The sequence below is a fragment of the Diplotaxodon limnothrissa genome, linkage group LG3 (assembly GCF_057381915.1).
Source record: "Diplotaxodon limnothrissa isolate DT_005_m linkage group LG3, D_limnothrissa_male_GT1.1, whole genome shotgun sequence".
Classification (NCBI taxonomy): Eukaryota; Metazoa; Chordata; class Actinopteri; order Cichliformes; family Cichlidae; genus Diplotaxodon; species Diplotaxodon limnothrissa.
In genome coordinates, this window is record NC_140598.1 from 516,138 (window position 1) to 529,845 (window position 13,708).

At 41.2% G+C, this 13,708-nt stretch overlaps 1 protein-coding gene across 5 annotated transcripts in view; it reads right to left on the minus strand.

Annotated features, from left to right (window-relative positions):
• Positions 1-13,708, minus strand: part of LOC146634213 (uncharacterized) — a 132,391-nt gene that overhangs the window by 14,789 nt on the left and 103,894 nt on the right. For 2 of the 5 annotated variants that reach the window (XM_085375278.1, XM_085375244.1), the window contains exons 2-6: positions 8,384-8,731; positions 4,276-4,608; positions 4,085-4,183; positions 3,036-3,362; positions 1,318-1,644 (exon numbers count right to left, since the gene is read on the minus strand). In XM_085375278.1, the coding sequence (XP_085231404.1) occupies positions 1,318-1,644; positions 3,036-3,362; positions 4,085-4,183; positions 4,276-4,608; positions 8,384-8,731 (1,434 nt within the window). Of the gene's footprint in view, positions 1-1,317; positions 1,675-3,035; positions 3,363-4,084; positions 4,184-4,275; positions 4,609-8,383; positions 8,763-13,708 lie in introns of those variants that run through there. The other 3 variants (XM_085375287.1, XM_085375293.1, XM_085375237.1) reach the window with 3 other exon arrangements.

Below are 13,708 nucleotides of genomic sequence, written 5' to 3' on the forward strand. Positions count from 1 at the left end.
GTTTGTAAAGTTTTCTGTGTGAACTCTCAGGAATCTGGAGCAGTCTAATAGAAGTCTACTGGGGTACAGAGGGAGGAGCTTCTGTCAGACTCTTTCTGATGAGGAACTGAAGCCGCTCTCATGGTCTCATCAAATCATCAGACTCTGCTGAGAACAACAGTCATGTGACCTCTCAGAACAAACAGCCTGTTAGTTTCCTGCTGCCTCCATCACTCACTTTCATTCACTCTCAATCACACCAACATGTTAAAGCAGCGCTATAGCTCACCTGGCTGAGCAGGTGGGCTGAAGGCGGGGCTTACTACAGGTGCCTGTGTGTCCCTCACTCTCTCCCCACTTTCCTGTCTACTCTCTGCACCTATATAATAAAGGCAAACATGCCTCCAATAGAAACCTTTGCAAACACAAAGTCCCACAGCAGCCCCGTGTTCTCCGGCTAAAATGAGAGTTTTTGTCAGTGGAGTCTGGTGGCTTTAACCACACAAACATTACAGCTGCGCTCAAATATCACAAAGAGCTGTGACAGCAGAGAAACACATGACCATCCTCCAAATATCATCTAGAAACAGAAATGTGTCCACTGTGGGACGTGTGAGGCTGACATTAATATGTCTTAAAGTGGGAGATGAAGAAATGACTCCAGGGCCCAAATCATGGAGACAAACATCAATCCACACTTCACTTTGTTTCCTGTCTCTAAAGTGGGAATATTTCAGTGTGATGAACAAACGGCCTCCAACAAATGAAGCTGATTTCCTTTTCCTGTCTTTTCTCCAGCGGCCTCAGCTTCTTCCTCTTTCCCCTGTCTTCTTCTGCAGACGCTCCTCTGTAGCTTCAAGCTGTTTCTCTTTACAAGGAGAGCTACAAACCTTTGCATCCAGCCACAAACACCCCATGGGCTCCTCTGGATCATCACACTCAGCATTTTCACAATAAAAGCCTCGTATTTATGGCTGCTCCACCCTGACATGTGACAACATCCAAATGACTGGATCAAAGTGTTTGAATGATCTCAGCAGCTTTAAAACTATTGATATTTATACATTTACATTGATTTGGACTAAACTAACAAAACTATTGATTTGATCCAAACTCACATCATGCCAGAGGCTTTTATTTTGAAGGTAGGATCATTTTAATGCTCTTCTTAGTTCATTTAAACACACAGTTGCTCCGCCTGACATTTTTGGCTTTTAGATCAAAACATCAAAGAATTTATTTTATTTGAATGAACTGAAAATAGATTCAAACTAAAAGCTTTTAGAGAATAAACTCCTGCATGACCTCTGACCTTTGCCCTGTGTCTACAGCACTGACCTCTGACTTTCAGCTGCACTTGTTTCTTCAGCAGGATGTTTCCCTCCCTGCTGTAGACGGTGCAGGTGTAGGTCCAGTTGTCTCCATCTGTGGGGTGTTTCAGGGTCAGACTGAGGTCTCCAGTTTTCAGCAGGTCTTCATTCATCTTCGTTCGGTCTCTGTAAACCTGGTGCTGTTCTTCAGGCTGGTCAGAGCCGTTCTCATACACGTGGACTGTTTCCTCTTCATCATCCATCCACTCCACTTTAGCGCCTTCAGGCAGGTGAAGTGTGGTGTTGAAGGGCAGCTGCACAGACTCCACCCCTGAATCCACCTCCACCTGGGGGACTGAGAGGACAACAAAGTAAGAAACACAGTCTGAGTGTTTCTGTCACACTCACTTCATCACACAGCTCAGTTTGACAACATGTGGAAGAATTTGATAGAAGCCTTCCTTTAGTAAAAGCACCAAGAAAACACCATGAAAACACCTCACTACACACAAAACTGCAGTACTGGCAAATTGTACATAAAGTATGAAAAGTCAAAGTACTTATTGTGCAGAAAAATGTTCCCATCAGTGTCTGTGGATCAATATTACTGCTGCACATGTTTAAGGCTGAGCTCATTTCAAATCCTTTCTATTGTGTTGAATCTGCAGTAATGCATCATATTCTATAAAATCATATGTTTGTAGTGGCTGTCCTGTGAGGACCACGTCTCTCTAAACAAACAGCTGTTAATGAGCTCACAAACACAGGCCTACAGCTGGATTTGAAAAAGTCCATTCAATAGAAAATCAACAGTCACAGCTGGATTCAAAGGCTTGAGCTCTGTGTGACATGGTTACCTGTCAGCATCTACAGGGGGATTCAAATATGAAGGAAACATGAAGGTGGTGCATTAGAAAAACTGCTGCTTTCAAGCAGAGCAACAAACTATTTGAACTGATCCAACTTTATTAACACAGACAAAGATTTGTGCATCAGCTGCTGTTTGCTGCTATAGATATAATCCAGCTGATGTGGAGAACTACATGTGACACTGTGATGCAGCCATGAATCTGACTGATTTCTTTCCATTTTCAAAGGTTGATGCATCAGTTAAAGTCCTTAAAAAGCTCAGAAATAAAGAGAAAGGTTGGTTACAGCAAAGAGAGGCACTGGCAGCATTTAAGACACTAAACAAGAGAAACAGGTCAGAGAACATCAGACTGAATAAGTGGAATAAAGTGAAACAGAGAACTAACGCTCCCTAAGAATGGAGCTGTCAGAGGAAGAGAGCAGCAAACTGAAAGTCTCTGTTAGCTGCAGAGCTCTGAAACTTCACACAGCTTTGGATGATAACATGGAGAAAGGATGTGGAGATGTTCACACTTCTGCTAGAAATCATCTTCTAGTTATTGTGACTCAGATATGACTGATTATAGATGAGGACCAAAGAAGGTTGTTACTGAGATTTGAGCTGACTTAGCTTAGCCTGTGTTTTAGCCACATGCTAAACAAACACATGTTCAGAAACTAGAAGATGTTACCTTTCAGATGAAGTCTCACACATGAACTTTGCTCCTACAGTTCATCTGCTGAAGCTTTTACATTTGGCTGGAAATCAAAGATAAACCAAAACAGCCACAAACATCAGACATGCTAACACTGTGACATTATTGGATGGAGCCACTGAGACTGAACAACCATCATGAGTCTGACCTCTGACCTTTGACCTGTATCTACAGCACTGACCTCTGACTTTCAGCTCCACTTTTCTCTTCAGCAGGATGTTTCCCTCCCTGCTGTAGACGGTGCAGGTGTAGGTGGAGTTGTCTCCATCTGTGGGGTGTTTCAGGGTCAGACTGAGGTCTCCAGGTTCCAGTAAGTTTCTCTTCATCTTTGTTCGGTTCTTGTATTTATCGTCCTGTTCTTCAGGCTGGTCAGAGCCGTTCTCATACACGTGGACTGTTTCCTCTTCATCATCCTTCCACTCCACTTTAGCATCTTTAGGCAGCCAAACTGTGGTTTTTAAGGTCAGCTGGACAGACTCCACCCCTGAATCCACCTCCACCCAGGGGACTGAGAGGACAACAAAGCACAACATGAGCTGTAGTGAAGGTTACTAATGTTCTCCTTATGACCTGTTACAGAGGACTTATTTCTGTGCTTGTCCTGTTAGACCTCAGTGTAGACCACAACAGTTTACTGCAAACACACCAGAGTTATTAAAGGAAATTTACTGCAGTGGTTTGAATCACATCTGATAGATTCCAGTTTGTTCATGTAAATGAGGAGTTTTCTTCACATAGAAAACTTTGGCGTGGACTTCCACAGAAAGGTCACCATTTCTGCTGACATTATACTTGGTTTTCTACAACATAATGTAAAGTTATTATATATTATTCACGTTTCTGTTCAGTTGTATTGGTTGTTTTCATTGTAACTTCTGCTGCCCTCCGCTGGTCTCTCTTGTAAAAGAGATTTTAATCCCAGTGAGACTTTTACGTGCATAAATAAAGTCCACATGCAGCCTCTGTGTCAGATCAATGCAGTGAAGCACACACACTGTTTAGTAAAGTCATGTTGTGGAGCTGTTTCACTGATCAATGACTGAGTCTGAAGGAGGTTTTCTGACTTCTGGAACAAACCTGGAAGTTTCTCTTCAGCTCTCTGTATCAGCTGTTTGTAACTCTCAACTCTTTCAGCTTCTGGAACAAGTTTGTGTGAGCCACAGTCGAGGAGCCACCAGAGGACACCTGCTGACCATCGGCATTATGGGTAGTGTAGTAGGAGACACTCACCTGACATGAAATAGTGCCGGAAATAATATATGAGACCTCCAGAAATAACAAGAAGAACCAGGAGAACCAGGAGAGCTGTGGCCCAGGATGGAAATGGTTCTGTGGAGAAACATAAAACGATATCAACATGACTGCTGAACATTGACCTCAATTTCCTCCACTAACACCTGGTGTTTTTCTACATCTCTGACCTTTGACCTGCAGCACTACTTTGTGTCTCAGGATGTCTTTGTCCCTGTAGATGGTGCAGATGTATCCTCCACTGTCTCTCTCTGTGGGGTATTTCAGGGTCAGACTGAGGTCTCCAGTTCTCAGCAGGTCTTCGTTCATCTTTGTTCGGTCTCTGTAAAAACTGTCCTGGTCATCCAGGTGGTTACTTTTGTTTGGATACACATGAACCACCATCAGTTCAGGGTCAGAGCGAGTCCACTCCACTCTGGTGTCCTGAGGCAGGTCAGCTGTAGTTTTGCAGGGCAGAATGACAGACTCTGAGCCTTCCTCCACCTCCACCTCCACCTGGTGGTCTGAGAGGACAATAAACCACAGTATCAGGTGTAGAAGCAGCAGCAGTCACACTGATGGTAACTGAAGCACGGCTGAGTATCTACACAGCAAATCTCTGGAGTTAAATATCCTGGAGTTTATTTTTCACCTTATACTACAGTCAGTGTTGGGGAGTACTCTAAAGCGGTGTAATATTTAGGTGTTCATTCACTGGGTGCTAAGGAGTCTAATTCAACACATTGCTGGTATTGTTTGTCTGTCGACTGTTACCGCGCCTATCTGTGTTTCTTTCTTGGACTCCGACATGTAGGAGGTAAAAATACTTTATTTACTTTGGGATTTTCTGAGAGTGTAGTGATGTTATTTATATATATTTGGTTGCATGTATGCATAAGTAAAATATAAAGTTAACCAACTAGCACTACATGTGTTTTCTGTATGTTGTGCTGATTTGGAGATAGCAGCTAGGCTAAAGCTAGTCAAAAGTTAGCTAACTAACTTATCTTACTGTATTTTAAGATACACATTTCATGTTGTCAATGAAAACGTTTATTTCTATTTCTTAATTTTAACACTAACGTTTAATTTAACGTTAGCTAACTACAGTAATATTCTGTTTAGACTCATGGTAATGGCCGTATTTAACCAAAGAGAGGTGCAGCCTGCACTGATGAGATGTTGAGGTACCATTAACATCAGTTAGTTAGTCCTGCTGCACACTGAGCTATGTACACAACCCTGTCTCCAGAACTGTAAAGACAAGGACACAGCAAACATGCGGTCACATTGTCTGCTAAATCTAGCCTAGCTAAATAGATTTTAAGCAATATTTAGTGTGGGCAGGCTAACTCAATGTAAGAAAGTGTTTATTGATTAAGTTATACACAGTTTACATAAAGTTACCATAAACAACCTTTTCTTCTTGTGTTGTGTTTCACATTAGTAAAGGTCTTTTTTTTCGTGGGTGGCCAAGATGTTGATAAAAGTAAAACACAGAGAGACAAAGAAATATGCAAAATTGGAAGAAGTCAGCTTCACAGATTTTGTGAGAGCAGGTAAGTTATGGTTTGTACTAAGTCATTAAAGAGGAAATGATAATGTTGTTAGTAACTGAGTGATGATTTTACTTCAGTACAGCAGAAGTTTCTCATACCAGAAAATGCAGCACTGAAAGTCACGGATGAGCAGGGTATAGAGGTGGATGAGGATGTCTTTCCTGCACTTGCAGCAGGCAAAGATGTGTGTTTTGTCATCTATACAGCTGAAGGTAAGTAAATATGCTCTGATAGATTTTGAAGGATTCGATTTGTACAGTTACTCTTAAATAAACATTTTTAATTTGTCTAATATCCTGTGGTAACAACAGTAAGTTGGATTTATCACATGCATTTCAGACATCCTGGAAACACAATCATCCAAGAAGCTGCGCGACTGCTCACACCTAACACACTATGTGACACTCACACCTTGTGGTATGTAAATTGTATATTACCATAATAAAATACAAGATAACCATCTGTTCTCCTGGGAGAAAGTATAATTTAATCAAAGCGTGCAGTTTACTGGCCCTGTGTGCATAAATGGCATCTTTGTTGTGTTGTGTTTTTGATTGTAGATACCTTATATTGTAATATTTTTATTTGTCACCCTCAGATTTGACTGTCCTGAAGCAACATGTGGAAGAGCCCTCCTCTCCAAGTCTAACAGATACATTGTCTGTCTCAACCACCAGCAGTCAGAGCAGTGACACAAGTGATGCCGGACTTCAAACGGTTCAACCTCTATTGGACAGCATACATGAAAGAAATGTAGATACGGTACTTAATTGACTTATACTTGACTCTTTAGTTGCCATTGAGCTATAGTCAAAATCTCTACCATTGGCCAGATTCATATTGTTTCTATCTATAGCCCTATATGCGTAAAAACTATAATCTCTATCAAAAAAGGAAAGTTTGGAGTCTAACCTTAGAAGTAGAGAGGGTGTCTGGGATCTTTTGCTTTTACTCTTGAATGGTTTCATAAAATATTCACTGGATCTTTCTCTGGGACAGCCAGTCCACTGAAAAAGATGCTTTCTATTTAGTTTTTTACAAATGTCTCTCAAATGAGTAAATGCTTTGTTTGTGTATAATGAACTTACAGGAAAGTCTATTGAAACTATTTCAAGTGTTTCCGTCAGGCAGCAGCTGTCTGAGATGATGGTTGATAAATGTAACAGATAAAAACTTAAGCAGAACAATATCAAAATATAAACATCAGTCCTACAGTTTTATGCCATTAACTCTGCAGTCCCCTCACTGTTACCTGAACCCCGCTATGATTTACACTACATATCCTAACAGCAGTTATTAAGGCAAGGCAAGTTTATTTGTATAGCACAATTCAACAACAAGGTGATTCAAAGTGCTTTACAGAGACATTAGAAACAAAAACAAATAAAAAGCATGATTTAAAATTGATTAAAACAAGCAAATAAACTAACTAATTAACAAACAAACAAACAAACAAAACAGTATATAAAATCAAAACAGATAAAATCAGAACAGTAGATAAAATCAGTAGTTAATGTAAGTTTTGAAATTTAAGCTTAAAGTGTGGATTTGGTGCTTTATTCAAATGCAGCTGAGAACAGGTGAGTCTTCAACCTGGATTTAAATAAACTGAGTGTTTCAGCTGATCTGAGGCTTTCTGGGAGTTTGTTCCAGATATAAGGAGCATAAAAGCTGAATGCAGCTTCTCCGTGTCTGGTTCTGACTCTGGGAACTGATAAAAGACCGGATCCAGATGACCTGAGGGATCTGGATGGTTCATACTGGGTCAGGAGGTCATTGATGTATTTTGGTCCTAAACCATTCAGAGCTTTATAGACCAGCATCAGAACTTTAAAGTCTATCCTCTGACGGACAGGCAGCCAGTGTAAAGACCTCAGAGCTGGACTGATGTGGTTCACTTTTTTGGTCTTAGTGAGGACTCGAGCAGCAGAGTTCTGAATGAGCTGTAGTTGTCTGACTGATTTTTTAGGTAGACCTGTAAAGATGCTGTTACAGTAATCAAGCCTACTAAAGATGAATGCATGGACTAGTTTTTCCAGGTCCTGTTGAGACATCAGATCTTTTATCCTTGAAATATTCTTGAGGTGATAGTAAGCTGACTTTGTTATTGTCTTAATGTGTTTTTCTAAGTTTAGGTCTGCATCCATCACTACACCCAAATTTCTCGCCTGGTTTGTGGTTTTTAGATGTATAGATTGAAGTTCTCTGGTGACCTGTAATCGTTTTTTCTTTGGCGCCAAAGACTATTACCTCAGTTTTGTTTTTGTTTAGCTGGAGAAAATTGTGGCACAACCAGTCATTGATTTCCTCAATTATTCTCAATTATCCTCAGTTATTAACCTGAGAGTCTCAGTGACATCAGGACCAGCTGGATGAAACATGATGAACCATCTCTGCTTTGTCTGCGTTTCATAGCAGCTCCTCCAGTCTTAGTCTGTACAACATCAGGACACTTCCTGCTGCTCTGTGAGCTGCAGTGAGGCTTAGAGAGCTCATGCTCTCCACTGTGTACAGTGTGTAAATGTTGCGAGTGTAACCCTGCACATGCAGTAAAGACTGCAGCTGTTGTAGCAGAGACATCCTGTTTGCACTGAGGTTAGCTCTGAGCTACATGTTGCTGCTGGTTTTTCAGGTTAGTCACAACAATTTACAAAACTTCAGTTTGACCTCTTACTCTGAGATGTCACATAGATAACAGGCTCCATGTGGAGTCTCTAACCCACCCAGAGTTCTGACTGACCTTTGACCTGCAGCTGTATATCTCTCAGTCGCAGTTCTTCTCTCCCAGCGCTGATGGAGCAGGTGTAGCTGCCACTGTCAGTCTTTGTTGGTTTTCTCAGAGTGAGGCTGAAGTCTAAAGTGTCCAGAGCATCAGACCTCATTGATGTGCGCCCGCTGTAACGCTGGTTTTGCCCTGTAAGATCGTCTCCTCCTTCTCGTTGTAGGTGGACAGATTTGGGATCAAGATCAGAGCGAGTCCACATCACTGTGAGGTCATCAGGTATAAAACCTGAGTACTGACAGGGAAGCAGGACAGATCTTTCCCCCTCATTCACCTCCACTACCACAGCCAGGGCATGCTGGGAAACTGAGGACACATAAACACAAATTATCTGCATGCAGTGGGTTTGTCTCAGAGCCCACATTTATCAGCAGGACACAGAGACCAGTTTTACAGTCAGACACTCAAATTGAATGCATTTATTTATTAAATCTGAACATTTAATCTGTGAACACCTGACAGATTAAACTGAGTGTGTCTGTGCTCATGAACCAGCCTCAGTTTGGTGCATTTTACTGAGTTTACAGAAAATGTTGGAAAATGTGACTCTTCCTGGTCTTTGCTTTATTTTCTAAGCACTTCCTTTAAACTCTGCTGTATCTTCATCTTTGTTAAATGTTTTGGAGGACCTGAAGGTTTTCTGCTCCCTCTGAAGAGTTCACTGTGACAGTCTGCCATCACGATGAGCTGTACTGAAACCTCATGTTCCCTTTGAACTGAACGTACTCTCATGATCCATCTCTCTGAGACAGACCACCAACTGGCAGAATGAGTCACATGAACACAGCCAACATGTTTTTCATCACAAAAACAAAAAACTGCAGCTAACACAAACCATTTAAACTGGTGATAAATGAACTTAAAACCCAGAATGAAGCGTCTCAGTAAGGTGTTGGGATGCTGTGAGCCTCCAGATCAGCTTCACTGCTGCTCAGCATTGTTTCTGTGAGGAGGGATGAGCACTGTTCTTCTGAAATATTCTCTTATTCACAGACAGATTTACTAAGAGGCGAAGGCTAAAAGGCTGCAACTGCAAAACTATCCCACCAGGAGCAGAAAGGTCTGTCAGTTATTTTATTTTAGTGTTTTGATTCTGTTAATGCTTCCCCAGTATGTACTGTTCCCTTTAAAGCAGAGTACTGTGTGTGCTGTCAGGTGACTCCACACTGTCCAGTCTCTTTGTGTGCTCCAAAAATCCTGTTTTGCTCAGGATAATTCTTCACTGAGAGACGTGACCCGGTCATATCTGTATTGCAACCATAATTAAAGCGGTTCCAGTTCTCCAAATAAAAAGTGTCACAGCCATCTCATGTAATTGGGAGCGGGGCCTGGGTCTCTACAGTTTAGGTTACTCACGATATTACCTGCTCAGAACCCAAAATATGAACTATGTACATAAACCACAAGACAAGGATTTCATCTGAAATGCATCAGTTTGACTTTATTTCAGGACAAAATAAAGGAAATAAGTTAATTCAATTGGGTTTAGTGTTATTTTAATATGTACCACTGATGAAGTGGTATTCATTACTGTTCATTCACTACAATTTCTAATACCAAATAAAACTAGATAATTAAACACTATGGTGGGCCCACACTCACTCTCACCCATGCACACCTTAATTGCAACAGTCTCTAATGATCTGAAAATAAAACCCTGGTTGCCTGCTTGGATCATGACAGACACATGCGCTGTGGCCTAAAACCAAATGGCCACTTCATTTGTAAACACACAATAAAATAAAAGGCACATGGAAATATCAGTACTCACGGCTTAAGATAGTTCAAAGAGACAGGCAGGAGAAAAGGGATCAAGAAATGCACTTAAATACCCAGGATCCTGATCTCCAAAGATGGAAAACAGTTTAATTTTGAGCATATTTTGGTAAAACTATAGGTGGCAAAAGTACACACATTCTGTAGTTAAGTAGAAGTACAAATACTACTGTTAAAAAATACTGTATTTTTTGGATTATAAGGCGAACTGTCGATGAAGGGGTCTGTTTTCATACATAAGGCGGACTGGATTATAAGGTGCATTAAGGAAAACAAAACAGTCAGATAAGTCAAACTTTACTCAACTCATTCTTCTTGCTTCCTCCACTTCTGCACCATTACCTCTATTCCCATGTTGTTGCAGTATATGAATGACTAACCTCGTATTGTGGAAGGATTATCTCAGTTGTTCTCCTGACTGAAGTTTGGTCTGTTTACAGCATCCTGCCATGCGATTGCATTTGTCTCTAACAATCAGGAATCCTTACGTTAACTTTTATCAAGTGGAAAAAAGTTAGCGTTCATCCTCCAGGTTTCCAGCTTTGTACCTTACCAAAATCGTGCTAAAACATTTTTTGACAGATTTTTCAGCACCATATGCGACAAAAAATCAGTTTGAGGTCAGTAAGCACTACCAGAATTCATACATAAGGTGCACCAGATTATATGGCGCACTATCAATTTTGGAGAAAATTAAAGGATTTTAAGTGTGCCTTGTAGTGTTGAATATAATTTGACTTCAACAAATTTATATTTTGCCAAGATTGACATCTTTGTTTGTTTCATTAGCTTAGCTGGAGTGAACCCATGAAAATAATTTCATTTTATTTATTTGAACTTAATTTGTGGTGTAGGTAATTTGATTGTGCTTTTCTGTTAATAAATGAATGAGTCATTTGTGTGTTTTGACACTGAGTGATAAATCAAGTGAAATTGCTACAGATCCATGAAAGTAAAGCTAGTTTGACACTGAAGTTTTTTTGTTTCTTTACAGGGAGTGCAGAATTATTAGGCAAGTTGTATTTTTGAGGAATAATGTTATTATTGAACAACAACCATGTTCTCAATGAACCCAAAAAACTCATTAATATCAAAGCTGAATGTTTTTGGAAGTAGTTTTTAGTTTGTTTTTAGTTTTAGCTATTTTAGGGGGATATCTGTGTGTGCAGGTGACTATTACTGTGCATAATTATTAGGCAACTCAACAAAAAAAAAATATATACCCATTTCAATTATTTATTTTTACCAGTGAAACCAACATAACATCTCCACATTCACAAATATACATTCCTGACATTCAAAAACAAAACAAAAACAAATCAGCGACCAATATAGCCACCTTTCTTTGCAAGGACACTCAAAAGCCTGCCATCCATGGATTCTGTCAGTGTTTTGATCTGTTCACCATCAACATTGCGTGCAGCAGCAACCACAGCCTCCCAGACACTGTTCAGAGAGGTGTACTGTTTTCCCTCCTTGTAAATCTCACATTTGATGATGGACCACAGGTTCTCAATGGGGTTCAGATCAGGTGAACAAGGTGGCCATGTCATTAGTTTTTCTTCTTTTATACCCTTTCTTGCCAGCCACGCTGTGGAGTACTTGGACGCGTGTGATGGAGCATTGTCCTGCATGAAAATCATGTTTTTCTTGAAGGATGCAGACTTCTTCCTGTACCACTGCTTGAAGAAGGTGTCTTCCAGAAACTGGCAGTAGGACTGGGAGTTGAGCTTGACTCCATCCTCAACCCGAAAAGGCCCCACAAGCTCATCTTTGATGATACCAGCCCAAACCAGTACTCCACCTCCACCTTGCTGGCGTCTGAGTCGGACTGGAGCTCTCTGCCCTTTACCAATCCAGCCACGGGCCCATCCATCTGGCCCATCAAGACTCACTCTCATTTCATCAGTCCATAAAACCTTAGAAAAATCAGTCTTGAGATATTTCTTGGCCCAGTCTTGACGTTTCAGCTTGTGTGTCTTGTTCAGTGGTGGTCGTCTTTCAGCCTTTCTTACCTTGGCCATGTCTCTGAGTATTGCACACCTTGTGCTTTTGGGCACTCCAGTGATGTTGCAGCTCTGAAATATGGCCAAACTGGTGGCAAGTGGCATCTTGGCAGCTGCACGCTTGACTTTTCTCAGTTCATGGGCAGTTATTTTGCGCCTTGGTTTTTCCACACGCTTCTTGCGACCCTGTTGACTATTTTGAATGAAACGCTTGATTGTTCGATGATCACGCTTCAGAAGCTTTGCAATTTTGAGACTGCTGCATCCCTCTGCAAGATATCTCACTATTTTTGACTTTTCTGAGCCTGTCAAGTCCTTCTTTTGACCCATTTTGCCAAAGGAAAGGATGTTGCCTAATAATTATGCACACCTGATATAGGGTGTTGATGTCATTAGACCACACCCCTTCTCATTACAGAGATGCACATCACCTAATATGCTTAATTGGTACTAGGCTTTCGAGCCTATACAGCTTGGAGTAAGACAACATGCATGAAGAGGATGATGTGGACAAAATACTCATTTGCCTAATAATTTTGCACTCCCTGTATATGGTATCACTCTTGGCTGGAAGCAGAGCTTAAACAGTGGAAAAAACACTTTTAGCCTTTTTGGCCAGGGTGAAGGGAGTATCTGCCATCAAACAAGAAGACAGCCAGATGTAGCTATGATGATGTTTCCTAGTTTACCTTACCTGCATTAATGTAATAATGTGGTTAGCCTACTCAACGTAAATTATACACGAACAACATTAATAATTCTGCACTCCCTGTAGTGCTGTCAGCATTACTCTCGTTAAAATGACATTAAAGCCATAACGTGGCAAATCTCCGTTGACGAGCCCCCGTGTGTGGGGCTGGACGGCGTCAACACATTAACAAGCTAATTGCGTGAACGCACTAGTTCCCACCAATGTAATTGAGCATTGCGTGGCACATCCGACATACTGTTTTACTTTTGTCCATGACGCGCTTACCATCAGGGTCATACTGCTTCACATGAACACCAAGATAGTTCCAAACGCCAGATCTGAATGAGGGTGGGGGAGGTTCAATTTGCCATGTTGCAACGAGTTTAGCTTCTGTCTTGCTAGCTTCCGCTGCGCTCAGTGGACATGCACTCAACAGTGCAGCCTAAGCAGAGTAGTCGAACGCAGATCCACTGTGTGCTCAACAGAGAAAGCATCGTCAGAAAAAAAGTTGATAAAATAAATAAAAAAAATTGTATTGTCCTTGAATCAATTGTATTGTCGATTCAATCGATTCAAGGTAGCAATTCCTCCTTGAATCGCTACCTTATCGTGGTGGAGGGGTTTGTGTGTTCCAGGGATCCCAGGGGCTATGTTGTCTGGGGGCTTTTGCACCCTGGTAGGGTCTCCCATGGCAAATTGGTCCTGGGTGAGGGACCAGACAAAGAGCGATTCAGAAGACCCTTGTGAAAAGAACATCGAGGGAACAGTTTACCCTGCCCGGGATAGGGATTTTTTTTTTTTTTTTGTGTC